General features: G+C 36.5%; 1 protein-coding gene across 1 annotated transcript in view; it reads right to left on the reverse strand.

The window, feature by feature from the left end:
• Positions 1-1,886: 1,886 nt before the first annotated feature.
• Positions 1,887-14,482, reverse strand: part of CTTNBP2 (cortactin binding protein 2) — an 81,359-nt gene continuing 68,763 nt past the window's right edge. Inside the window, 7 exon segments of the mRNA XM_082280769.1 lie at positions 1,887-3,280; positions 3,282-3,424; positions 7,143-7,244; positions 9,054-9,186; positions 10,072-10,132; positions 11,894-12,079; positions 12,308-12,513. Coding sequence (XP_082136895.1) covers positions 3,178-3,280; positions 3,282-3,424; positions 7,143-7,244; positions 9,054-9,186; positions 10,072-10,132; positions 11,894-12,079; positions 12,308-12,513 — 934 coding nt within the window. The 3' untranslated portion in view covers positions 1,887-3,177.

A 14,482-nucleotide genomic window follows, 5' to 3' on the forward strand; every position in this document is an offset into this window, starting at 1 on the left:
GTTTTACTGGAAAGCTGGAGGGTTTTGATGTATTTTGTAACTCACTTGAGCTGTATTATAGGAAGTTGCACCTCAGGCCTGCTGGTTTTGCTGTTGCTGATGAATGCTGCTGCCTTTGTTGAATGATGGAGTAGATTTCTTCATGCTTTTAGTTTTGGAGTTCATGCTCAGTAACCCAAAACCAAAAGCAAATATTATCTGATGGATTCAGACATTTGCTTAAGGAACATATTCCATGTTCTTGTCAAGAAATAAGAACCATAGGAGAGATGCTGAAAGCTTTTATTTTCAGAACTGGCTTGAAGCAGAGAGCTGGAATGTTTAGTACTTACCAAAGTTGGTGGATGAGAAGTATCTTTCATATTTCTCTGGCTGAAGACATTGAGATGTGTATAAAGAATGTAGTGTAGTCAGATGAAGGCTAAATTAAAAGTCTTTCACTGCCTGTGGATGGATTCAACCTTAAGAAGCTTCCCTGTACTTTCTGAGATACTCCTCCAAGGAGACAGGGTCGCTCTTTCTCTCCACTTACCTCTTTTAAAGCTATGGGGTAATAGCCAGGAGCAGATGCAGCACAGATAGGCATGGCCCACCACAGCACACATCAATCCTCTCTGCTTGAGACACAGGAAGCAAAGAGAAAGGATTTTTGCCATTACTAACCCAAAGTGAGAGCAGCTGGTATGACAAATCACACATGAGGAGTGCTGAAGACACAGTGAAATCCTGAGCTCATGAACAGAGCCTGGCCTTGCTTCAGCACAACCTATCACAAATCAAGTGATAAGCCAGCAGAGAAGTCAGCATGTTCACAAGCAAACTGTGTTATGGTTATGTGGTGTTGACTGTTTGAGGGCCTAACAAGAGAGATTAGCACTTACTGCAGAAGAGAAGAACTAATTAGAAGATCTGCAAGATACTGTGTGATTAAAGCTGCATGGAGATCACAGACTGTTGAACTAACAGACAGACAAACAAAATTACAGCAGACACAAGTCAAACAGGTAAAAGATGCAGATGGAGAGTTTAGGACAGCAGGCTGAAAAGGAAGCATAATGAGGGCATTGAAAGGCAATGCTAAATTTAGCAAGAGATCTAACTTTCACACCATGATCAAAGTTACTCTGTCCTCCGCAGATTTTCACGCACAGTACAGTACTGATTAATTTTCATTCTCACAGACAATATACAGTTTTAAAATATGTCTCAAAACATGCTTTAGGACACTCTGCCCAGTATCTTCCCACAGAGAAGCACACTGATAACTCTTGATCTAAATGAGAGCTGACATCTCCAATGTGTATTTTAAATGCAGAACAAACCTAGCTTAGAAGCATGTCAGGATTTTTCTTTTCTTACAGCTCTTAGGAAAAAAAAGTTATTATAAATTCTGATGTTGAAATTCGTGTGATCTCTACAAACAGTCTTCCACTTGTGTTCCTCATTGCTATGAAATCCATACCTGAGATTCTCACACAAGCTACCAGACTGCTGCTCACTGCTTCAGCACATCAGGGATTCTACTTGCTGAGACTCACTGCTCTGACCTGCAGTGCTTTGCAGCTGACTCATTCTGCTAAGAACCACCAGCAAAAGCAGCATCCATTTTTCAGCACAAAAATGAATAAAAAAATAAAAGTAAAAAACAGTCTCTAGAGAAATGATCTGTATTTGGTTACACATTACTATCACACAGCAAACTGAAGTCTTAGTGAAACAGCAATTGCCAAAAAACAAGGTACTTTGTAAATATATTGTGCAGGAAATGATTTCAGGAATAAGCTTCTAATATTTGATCTCTATAGAGATAACACACACACAAACTAAGAGACAGAAAGACAATAATGCCATACAAAAATTTTATTGACATGAGTCTGGGATGACTGTTTTACATACAAAGGCAAAGCATTAGGAAACAGTTAATCCTTTCCTCCTCCAGGCTTAATTTGAGAAAAATGCTCCTTTGGAAATTAGAGGCATGACCATGTCATTGTTCAAGTTCTCCAAACCATCTCCCACTAACCAGCAGAAGGCAGCTAAGTCTGATCTCAAGAAAAATCTGTGCTTTTCCCTGCCTAACAGGTGAGCTATCTCGACAGCGCACATTTCCATGTTCCTAAAATTTACAAGGATGTAACTGCAACTACTGTAGAAAGAGGTTGGGGAAATATGCCCTGCATAGAAACTCCCTCATGGGAACATGATCTACCTCAGTAGTGGAGAGAAAAATGACAACGAGTTAATTTTAACTGCAACTCAAGTATCATTTTACAGCAATTACATCTTAAATCCACAACAGAAATTGATAATTACATAGTAACTCATTGCTACTACATTATGTTGGATAATACCGTAGTTAAGCTTTTGCTCAAATTCCTTTTCAGTCAAATCTGTTTCTGTAAAACACTGTTATTTCTCAGATGCTTTTAAAACACTAATGAAGCATATAAAATTTTTACAGTATACAAGAAAAACTAAGTTAATAAATGATCACATTTTCTTCAATTCTATCAAAGAGCAAGAGTCTGAGAAAAATAACTTTTGTTGCATTTTAATTTCTCAATCTCTTTCCTTTTTTAAAAGATGAAAGTTATAAAGGAAATTCATTACATTTTAGGTGAAGAGAAGCTTGAGAAAAACAAAATCACAATTCAGCAGGCAGATATGATGAAATCAAAGTATTTAATATGGCTTGTAGCTGAAAGTAATCGATCTGCAATTCCAAACATTTCAGTTATTGCCACATTCACTAATTTTTCATTAAGTGAAGATAAAACGTCTTTAAAATGCATGAACAATAGCTTTAAGCCATTGTTGTATATATTGTGCAACTCATCTGAATGCAGGTTAACATGTGAACTTAATAGAATATATTTATGTACAGTATATACACAAACAGAATCCTGTGGTAGGTACCCCTGAATATTATCATTTAAATAGTAATTTTCATAATAAAAGAAGAAAAAACCCAACCATCTATGGAGGAGGCAAAATGCGCATTTCTGAAGTTTAAATCAATATAATTTCCAGCTGATGTACATAGAAATAAAACTGTGGTCCTGTACAAACTTTATATTACAGGGTAACAGTTTGTTTTTAAAAAATATTTACATATTTAAGTACTTGTTCTTTGCAATAGAGATTATATGAACACAGAAAATTGTAAGATAGGCAGGTTTACTTATCGGATTTTTCTATTTGTTCATTTTTGTGCAAATTCCAAATCTCTCTTTTTGTGTTATTATCTGCCTCTATTTGCCTTGTATTACTGCTGCTGCTTTTTTTTAGTATTCTGAGAAGGCTGGGTGACTTTACTTTTAGGAACAGGAAGAAAAGATTTAACTCTTGAAACACCCAACTCTGTCTTTGATTTACTGTTGCTGCTTTCCACAGTTCGACTGCTGCTGAGAGGACGCATTCCATCCTAGAAAGGAAAACAAAGCATTTTGTGTAAAAATAAGTATCACTGTTTGACATGAAAAACAACCAACCAACCAACCAACCCAACCAGCTCCATGGAACTCTTGTTATTTACAATCTTTTGCAGTTTAGTATGAGAGTTTCTTACTATTTAGTGACCAAACCATGGGTCATTTTTGCTTCTTTGACTGAAAGGAAACATCATCATCATCATCATCTTAAAATACCAAAATAAGGCAATGAGGCTTTTGCATTGCCATTGAAAAAAACTTCAACTTGAGTCTCAGATGTCTCAACTTCAGGACTTCCAAAAAAAAAGTATATGCTCTTTCTTTTATTGCTGTGGAAAAATGACAACTGCAGCCACAGTTAAAAGGGAAAAATGGAAATTTATAGTTACAAGCAAAAAATCAGGTTCATGGCTTGAATAAAAATATTCAATTTTTTTTGTACCATCAAGGCCATAAATAAGAACAAAATACTCATGAGAAAAATAATACTTCAAGAATGGAACTTGAAATGTTAGTTACATTTTAATCCATAATCATACAAATTGTTTTCTTAAAATTAGATTGTCTGGGGGTGATTCATAATGGTGGTATATCCCATAACCATCTGTGCCCAAAAGTCATTAGTGTATCTTGAAGGTTCCACAGCCGGGAATCTTTTGTGTGTGTGTGTGTGTGTGTGTGTGTGTGTGTGTGTGTGTGTGTGTGTGTGAATTTGCTTTGGAAGCTGCATGTGCAGTCTCTGTCCCACTCCCCGCGATTCGGGAATTGGAGGCTCCGCGCCGGCAGAAAAGGGCAGCGAAGGCGTCCCTGGTTCAAGCCACCGTTAGCCACATCTAGCCAAGAGGATCCAGTCCAGCTGCCCCATCTTGCCTGCCCCTGCCTCTAAGGAGACAAATTTTCTCTGGGTTTCCAGCCGCCTGGATCCAAAGAACTCCAGTCAGAGCTCCAGCCATCAGGAGACAAGCCGAGTGAGAGATTAAGAGAATGGAGCAGGGGCAGCGGGGAAAAGTCTGGCATCATTTTTCCCTTTGTCTTTCAACCCACATGAAAATCCAGGACACCATCTTGGGGGGTGTGCCCAGCAATTTCTGTTCTGGGTCTCTCTTTTCGTTTTGGGGAGTCCGCAGGATTGAGCAGTTTTGCATCTGGTGGTTATTTGCTGTTGTTTCTGACTGTTACTGTTCTGCTTGTTAGTAAAAGGTTATTTGTTCACTTAATCCACTTGTATTCATTCCTTATTTGGAACCCTAAGGGAGATAGCTAGACAGAGAGGCTTGTCCTTTGAATTGTCATAAACCAAGACAGTGTCTCAAAGTACTTACGCTAAGAAGCTACATTCTTTAAAACTGGACATATTCACCCTTGCCAAACCTAGATATCTGAAGTGCCAAAATCAGGTACACTGTCAATTTTGTTCATCTACAGTCAAGAAGAAAGAGGTTAGTTAGGCCCTGACTAACACAGATCTTTTATGAGAGAACAGAGAAATTGGATCTTGTCTGTTACCATCAGCTGAGTCCAGATCCCCCCTCTGGGCAGCAATATTAAAAAGTTCATTTTCACCATCAGCTACTGCTTTTCACATAAACAGTAGGAACATGAAAACACTGTTCATCATGGATCCTTATTAGTCCCTTAATTCCATCAATTTGTTTGCATCTTGGATCAAAGGTTTTGCTTTGCCTTTCTCCTTCACATACTTGCAAGCATTTTTTCTTACAGCCAATTAAAAGAATAGTTAATTATGGGTATGCTACCCTTTTAAGTAATTTGTCTCATTACCATTGATAAGATCTCCTCTGCTCATGCAGTATTGCTTTTGTTACCTAGAGGACTCTCTTCACTTTCAGAAAAAGGATGCTTTTCTGATCTCAAACCCTTCATTTCACCAGTTCTTGCTGATTCGTAAGTTCATCATTGTTACAATTGCCTCTAAAAGTTTGACTTCTGCTTCCAAAGGAGTGTGCTCTTCTAAATTTTTGATATATTTGTTTTAATAATGACTAAATCTAGCAATAAAACTTGTCACTCTATTAGACCTCTTTCCCCTCTAGCAGAAGGTTGGGTTACGTTTCCCTCATTTTGGACAACATTTCCCCCCCAAAATAATTTTTTTAAAATTCTGTATGTAATCTTTTGACCAAGTTTTTCAAAAACCTCCCAAGTACCTAAGCTTGTCTAGTCAATATAATAAGCTTGCAAGTCAATATAATAATGCCTTGTGTTGTTAGTAGGAATTTTTAAAGAGAAAAAATCACTAGGAAAAATGTACAGGAGGAACTGGTAGGTCAGCTGACTTAGCCAATTATCCAGGTATCACTCCTATGTGAAGCTCTGATTTGGGATGCCTGAAAATGCATTTAGAGAGCTATTTGAAAGGAGTACACCTACTTGTGGATCTGCAAGGTTAAAATTATTTCTTTTAGTGGAGACTGTTCTATGGATTTTAAGTAAAATTACAGAAAGTATTCTAACATTCTGAATATTTGGATACGAAGAAATATGATTGCAAGGCTGGTAACTCATCTGGCCGAGATTGGCTCAGCTGGTCAGAGCATGGTGCTGATAACACCAAGGTTGTGGGTTCAGTCCTTGTATGGGCCATTCACTTCAAAGTTGGACTTGAAGACCCTTGTGGGTGGGTCCCTTCCAATTCAGAATATCTGGTGATCTGTGAATGTCAGCTCTTTTAATGCTAAGGTGTGCAAGTTAATCCAGTTTCAGGACTATTTCATTGTATCTGCAGAAAATGGTGTCTCTAGAAAACAATTTATTGCAGTCAGATAAAACATCGGGATTGGCCTCCAAAAGACCCATATCAAGGGAACACAGAAGGCCTGGTAAGGGAACACAGACCACAGATTATGCCCTGGCTAAGATTAATTGAGCTCAGAAGCTCTCTTGATGTTCAAAAACACAAGGACCAAAAAAGAAAAGCGCACAAAATGTAACGACAGAGAAAACATAATTTTCCAAAGAATGAAAACTAAGCAGGACATAATCTCATCTTTGCATTTAATAGGGATGGTAGCACCCACAAACAATAATATAAATTTCTCAAAAGAAGATGACAGTGGACTTACTATATCTACCAGTAATATTCATCTTACCTTCCCACTCTGAAACTACTCTGAAGTTACTGAAGTTTGTTTACATAAATAACATAGCAAGATGACTGTATATTTCAACAAATAGTTAGGCCAAAAATAGGAACTGATAACCTTTTAAAAAAATGCTGTTCTTCACAAACTTTGGTAGTACCATGTGTTTTCAGTATTTCTGCCTCTGAGAGCTTTGACATTAGAGCAACCAGCAATTTTACATCAAGAATTTTAAAAGTGGTGCTTTTGCGAACTTACTGAATGATATTAATTGAGGGGAAACAACAAACCCAGTTTTTATTTCTCTTCATGTCTGATGGAAATAACTTATAATGTCAATGTAATGTCAAAAATACTTGGCCTAGGGATATGGCTTCATGTAAAAGCCAAAACTAAATGCAAATACATCCATTGTTTTAATAAATCTTTAGCTTCTATTAAGACACATGAAAGGAACTTGGTATGGTAGTCTAGCAACTTTCCTAGGAATTATGTCAGTTTTTTTCTTGTAATAAACAGGGCACTAGTTCTTAGGATCCACTCAGAAATTCAGATTTTGGAGAAACTCAAGACACCTTTCCTATCATAACATAAAACTCATTTCACCTACCTTTTGTGCTGTTGTTTTATTTGGGTTAGTACCACTTGTTGAAAACACAGGAATGTTCTTAGAGTTACTGAACATCAATAACTCATCCTTAGAATCTGCAATCTAAACAAAGATAAGAAAATGGTGATTTTTTTAGTTATTCACAGAGATTATGTTTCAATTTGCCAATTTTTTATTTTATTTTCATGGTTTCTGTGCAATGCAATGCATAAATATCCAAAGAACTATTAAAATATCTCTTCTTTACTCCTGAGTGCATTTTTAGAAGATAGGAGATAGAGATTGCATATTAACTATTATCAGAGGAAGATTAAACATACCAGAGTAACACTGTTCAGTGGAGCTTAAGTGCAGTTTCCCATTAAATTTTACCCAGCCCCCAGGAACATCAGAGAAAGGAATAATCATTTTCTCTTCCTCCTGCCCTGTTTCTTCCCTACTATTTTTCCTTCCCTTTTCCTATTTTTCCTGATCAGGAAATAACCACTACAGCTGCTGTCCTCACTGAAAACTAGGTATTTTATCCTGGGGCAAGCTGATCCAATTCAATCTGCAACTGCAAAAGCACTCAACCCCAACCCAGTGGAGGCAGCAGGAACATATTTGAGTGAAAGGGCAAGTTAAAGAGCAGAAGTAATTATTCCATTTGCAGCCTGAAATTACATCACACAAAGAAAGCATGCAACAGCACCCTTACTTCTGCAAGGCTCTACTAGGCAGCTGGGGAATTAACAACAGAAATTCCAGCCAAGGATGGTTCCACCCATGGTGAGGAAACTGAACAAAAGACATGACATCTATCTCCTTCCTTATCTAACCCCAATTTCCTTGAATTGTCATCAACAAGCAATTACACTTTGCATGTTATTAACCACAATTTTAAGTTGGTTACCATTTCTTTAAGCACATCCCATTCTTTTAAGGATAGCTACGATAAATCCCTGCTAACTGACTAGTGATTAGCCTGCCAGCTTGGTGCATGTGACTCATGCATGTACTGTAAATACTTTAAGAAAAACAACCCAAAACAAAACACTGTAATAAAGAGTTTCAATAAATAGGTTGAAAAATCTTCCCAAACACAGTATTTCTTTTTTTAATAAAAACTTGGTTGTCTTCTAAGGATAAACAGAATACTTAATAAAGCAAAACTAATGGAACTGCTGTTCAGGGAAGTCCTAGAGGATGTCATGCACAGCCTAACTGGACAATAGCCTAAGACTGACTCTATCCATGTTTCAAAAGATATGGAACAGCTGCTCCAGTGTGAACACAGCCTGCTGTCACAGCCATCCACTTCAGCTGTGCTAGGAAGAAAGATGAAAAAGAATAAATAGGCTTCAGCTGCAGGGAAAGCTGCATGGTATTGGTATAAAAGGAAAAATGAGACAGATCCACAGTTCCACGCTCTGAACACACACAACAGTTTCCCAGTGGGAGCAATGACAGCATGAAACACAACAAGGGAATGGTAATGCAGGAATGGCTGTTCTCAGAGAAGTGGTCACAGCACCAGCCTGCCAGAGTTCAAGAAGTGTTTGGACAATGCTCTTGGGCACATGGTGGGACTCTTGGTGTGATCCTGTGCAGAGCCAGGTACTGGATTCAACGATCCTTGTTTGTCCCTTCCAACTCAGGCTATCCTATGATTTTATGAACTTAGAAATTTGATCCTCCACTGCAAAAACCTCTACAAGAAAAATTGGTGAAGTTGTAATTTAAAATAGTATATGTTAAACTAGAACACTTACCCTCAAATGTGTAATTTATTAGTTGACTTTGGCTTTTCCCAAATAATTGAGTAATTTTCTTCAGTTCAAGCAGGGCTTGTAAATTAAAAATTTATTTTAAACACATAACAAACAACTGAATATGGTAATGTAGTAAATTATTTAAAAGCCTTGTGTTTACCTTGCTTATATCAGGCTCAGATTTGCTGGAACACATACTTTGAAGCTCCTGCACAAGATCTACTTCATCATCAGAACCAACAGACAGCCTTTGCTCCAGATTTAATGTTCTCATATGATCTTTCTCTGAAGATCTTAAAGCATCCAAACAAACAATCAGAGAGAACATTTAAATTATTATACAGAATTTTAAAATAAATATTATAAACACCTCAAAAATAGTATTTTTTTTCCAAATGACCTTTACTACCACAAACAAAACCAAAATGTCATCTGATGAACTGACAGCAGTAGTTGTCAATAATTATCTCATAATAGATCTTTCTATACAAATTATTCTCTCTATTCTGAAAATCTAATGAAGGATTCCTCTGTCTAATATTTTCAAAGACTCCCCTCTTTTTAAGATGCAGCAATCAATTTTATTCCACTCTACTTTTTGGAAGTAATTCCAAAACCTTAAAAAACCTCTGGCATATCAGAAGCATAAATATTCTATTTTCTCTGCGCCTGTGAATAAGGTAGAACCAAGGTTTCAGATTGAAATAAAGTCTCAAATGCAGTTCCCTCTAGCTAATTCATACACTTTCTCAGGGAAACTCTATTATTTGGACTAAAGTGCATGTACTGTACCATCTTGAATTGCCATTCAGCAAACTGAAATAGCCGGAGGAGTTTTTAAAATATAATGCCAGTTGATAAAAGCATACGGTCAAGTTTTCAAGGTAGAGTAAGTGTTACATAATAGTCTTAAATCATAGACTATTCTGTAACATTAAAAGACATGCAGTACTGCAAGGTTTGAAATAAAGAAATGGATTCTAAAATTATATCAAAGTATATAAATTTTATTTCCTCTCAGGAATGAAAATTAAAAATACTTCCTTTCTGCAGATACGGGATCAAAATATTACCAAAAAACCCTATTAATCCATTCATTATAGTGTGCTGCTTTGCAACAGAATGCTATCACCTTTATTTTTTGCAAAGTGTCACAAAAAACAGAAATTAAAACTTACTTTGTGGTAAGAGAAGCTCTTTTCTTACAGTTTGGTTGCAACACGGTCTTAGATTTTATACCTGCACAAAAGAGAAGTTGACTTTTCAGTGTGTTACCATGTGTACTGATTTCTTTATTCTAAAATCTGTGATAAACAGGGATAATGTGTTCCCATTTACTAACTAATTATGTCAATAGAGTCTGTCAAAGATCAGAATACATCCCTTGAAAGTGTTCAGTGTAGCATTCGAAGTGGCTAAAATGGCAAATAGGGCATGAGCTGCCTAAGCTTTTCTGAAAGAGAGAACATGAAGTTTCTGTGTTAGGCAGTAGAACCACCTTTACTGGTTCTCCCCAAGAGAAACTGCTTGTCAACAAGGAAATATTTAAATTTGCTTCATGGAGGTAAAATCAAACAATTTACCTTTACCTGGAAACAGGAGCAGCATTTGATTCTGACAGTCCGAAATAGACTACTAAAATTAATTGATTATTCAATTTTTAACTTATATTCACAGATATTAACTGGATTCCAAAAACATTCTCAGGTACAAGATACAACATCAACCATCCTACTTCAGGTTATGTTCATTATTTCTTAAATCCTCTGAGTGGGATTAGAAAAGTTCACAACTCAGAGAACTGGCAATCAGGACACTAGAGATGCAGTCAGAAAAAGCAGACTTCTTTCTGAACAAGGGCTGAAAAAATGGATAGCTCATTTTAGTGCTGCAAAGTAGCAGGTATCAAGCATTTTGGTCTTTTGTATATGCGGTAATTGAGGCTAGAATCTTACTGTTCCTAAAGTGTATGTGTGTGTGTGTGTGTAAGCTGCCTTCTCCCTCTTCCTACATCTTCCCTCTGAAGTAGTTACTTTCTTTTCAGAAAGCAAATACTTTGATTTTTTTTCCCTGGAAGTTTTTTTCTGTTCAATATTGTATTTAGTTACAATATTACTAAGTTTTCCATCTAGAAATATGTATCCCTTAGAAGAATTACATTGCTTCCCAATATATCCAGTCATTATCTCTGTGTAACAAACTGCTTGTTATATGACGTATAATATTGAGGTGAAAAGATTTTTCAAAAGTGTCAGCCACAAATATAACATCCACATTTATACACGTGCACAGACCCAGTCATATAAAGCCTTCTTCATCAAGAAACATGCTGAAGATGATGTGGAAACTTCTTGAAAACCTTACAGTATTTGTGACTACATAAAATTCTCTACATTTATTTTTTGCAATTAAAGTGAAAACCAAATCAAAATCTTCAATTTAAACCCAAAGATCTCCTTCTTCTACTGCAAGGCTTCTAGATTACTCAATTTTTCTAGTAAGACTGAACAAGGGATGCATGATCTGGGGAGGAATATATTAATTTATTTTTACCTGGATTCACTCAGTAATAATTACAGTAGTGAAGTTATAAAGTAAGTGTAAGGAAACTCAAAAAGTCTGTATACTGTAAATTTGGAGCAAATCTAAGGAGTACCAATAAAGTAATGAAGCTTCCTCTCATCTGGTATGGGTGAAGAGACTCATCTGGTGTCATTCCACACAGTCAGAGGTGGAACCACTGCTTATAATTCCACCATCTGAGCCAACCTCATTATCAAACAGAAAGGGCATTAGAACAACCAAAATTAGTTAGAACCCCTCACAGTCACAAAGAAGTAATTTTGGGGGGAAAAAAGTAGACAGTTTTTTACTGGTGAACATAAATACAAGTGTCATTTAATTGACAAATTTTAATTCATGATGTAGGAGAAACATCTGATTCTCATCTACACAGTTTAACCCCCCACAACTTTCAGAACTGAAAATAAAAAGATTTACCTTCAGTATTTGTCTCCTGCTTACTCCATGACTGGGAGGACAAATGGCCTGACTTTTTGCGAGGACTTGTACTCACTTTTCTCCAAGAAGCATTCTCACCTCTTTTCTTACTACAATTTTTGTAGCTCGAAGCCACAGACAAAGGAAAATTTCCTCCCTTAAAATCTGCTATATAATTATCTAGCTCTGAAACAAAAGTAGAACAGTGTTAAGAAGAATTGACTGTTGCAAATGGTTCTTCTTGGAGTACTTTATACAACTACTTAGTTTAATGGCTGTAAATGCTTTTAACCCCACCACCTCCCTTCAGAACTACAGTTATGTTTTGTAGACATTTTAAAAATGGAAGGAAGCAGTTAAAAGCCCCTTAAAAGCAACATACAACTACTTGGCTTTCAGACAGTTCATTCTTACCTGGTCTGGGTAGAGGACAGCCATGCAAAACAGCTTTATTTAGCAAGATACTGAGAGCAGCCTTAACAACAGCCTGTTGCCCTTGGCTAGGATTTTTTTTGGCTACTGCTTGTCCTGGTAGAGATGGTCTTTTCACAGAGGCTCTGGAGAGTATGGCTTCTTGTACTCTGGGAGCTATCACAGCATTCCATAGCTTGGACATCCACCTATAGTACAAAACCAATTCTTTAACTTCAAAAACAATTATCAAAACCTGTGATTTTATACTTTGGTAACATATCAGATTTTGTATTTTCAAGAAGCACCCCATTTCAGAATGGGACTGATTTTATTTAAGGTAGGGTTTACTTGTTTGTTTTATACTAAACTATTTGATCTACATTTTTTTAGGTTGCCTTGACAAACTTACCACCTGATGCTTTTTCTCCTTCAGATATGGACTATAAAACATTCTTTCATTTTAAGGCTAAAGAAATGTCCCAGAAAGATGAATGTTCATATATATATATAAATATTATTTTAAAAAGTGCATGGAGAAACTTCCATGCTTGCAGGTGTTCATTCCTAGCCTATTTGCTGCCAGCATGGGAATGGTGCATCCCTTCCAGTACTCTTCCATTTCCAAACTTGTCCAGTTTACAAGACATTTCTATTTATACATCTGCCTTGCTCTCACTCTCCTTTTGTTTATTTGATCTATGGTGAACTGTGTTTCCAGGATGCTGTGGATTTTCCAGATTGTCTGGTTTAAAGACTGGGTCTGATTTTGATTCAAAAATTTGATTAAAAGGGACATGAGTCTTCTGTGACTTTTGTTTTTCTAAGAGAGAACCATTACGTTTATTAGCAAAGAAGTGAAAAATTTGTGTTAGGGAAAAAATAAAGTTATTTCTTGTAACTTAGGAGTTCTCTGGGGATAAAGGCTAGAAATTTCAGACTTAAGGCTCAGCTCACATCTACAACATACACTGAGACAATCTTTTTTAGACCAACTCCAATTCTTTTTGTTTATTCTTATACTCTCTTACAAGAGGAAGATGATAAGATTGAGTCAGACGGTTTGCATTAAAGGTCTGTAAGAAATTATAGGCTATCACGCTGTGTTCAGCTTTGCAGAAATCTATTCAGAAAATGTGAAGGCTAAAATGTCTGCTTGACTGAAATGGACCATTTTGCTGGATACATTGATGCACTGAAGCCATCTTAATACCTAAAATATTATGACGACTTTTTTTAGGGGGGAAGAGGGTTTCCATTTCTTTTTTAAATTTAGAATGCATGAATTATTTGAAAGGTGTATTTTTGATCAGTTGTGAAGCATAAGATTGCGCTTTTATGATCTATAAATGCTCAAAGTACTTGCATAAGCTTGATAAACATTACTTAGAAAAATAATTAGTATAGTTGTTAAAATACAATGTAGAATGTGTATTGGAGATGTTCCTTGAAGCTTCCTTAGCATAATGTTGTAGATATTATTCCATAGAGTTACAGTCTGCTTCTGCTAGTTAAGCTACCAAAATAAACAATTGCTAGTATTTTAGTCATAAAGAACTATCTTTTCAATTTCTGCCTATGTAAGCTCTCAACATTTTCCAATACTGCCAGTATAAATGGTCAGAAATGAACACTGCAAAGATAGAATTAATTGAGGCCATTCTAATCTAACAGTTAACAACTGATGGGGATGCTCTATAAACAAAACTCCAACCTGGTATTTAAATTCAGTTTTAAGTTTGTGCTCATCTTGATGAAGTCCCCCATTCTTTGATATAGCTGATACTTAGGAAAGGTGTAACACACCCCTGCCTCAATAAAGGGCTGCAAAGTGAAAGTCGTTCCTGTTGGAACATCATCTTCAATTCCCTAAACCTAAACCAAGAAAAACCGTAGTTAAAATTTTCTTCATTTACTCACTCTACTCACCAAAACAGGTGAAGCTACATGGAACACACAGCAGGAAAACTATTTCCTGTCACATGTACTCTCTGCCTTCCCTTCCCTTCTGCTGCTGCTTCTTCCTCTTCTCTCATGCTAATACTGAGCCCAGAGTGAACCCAGTTTGTAGATAGCTGTCTGCTGTCCTAATGAATTGGACTGACTCAGAGAAGCTTTACTAAATGCAAAAAGCAGCAGAATAGCACAGTGGACAGGAAGGGCAAGAGGACAGGAGTA

The sequence above is a fragment of the Coloeus monedula genome (assembly GCF_965178545.1).
Source record: "Coloeus monedula genome assembly, chromosome: 4".
NCBI classification, from domain to species: domain Eukaryota; kingdom Metazoa; phylum Chordata; class Aves; order Passeriformes; family Corvidae; genus Coloeus; species Coloeus monedula.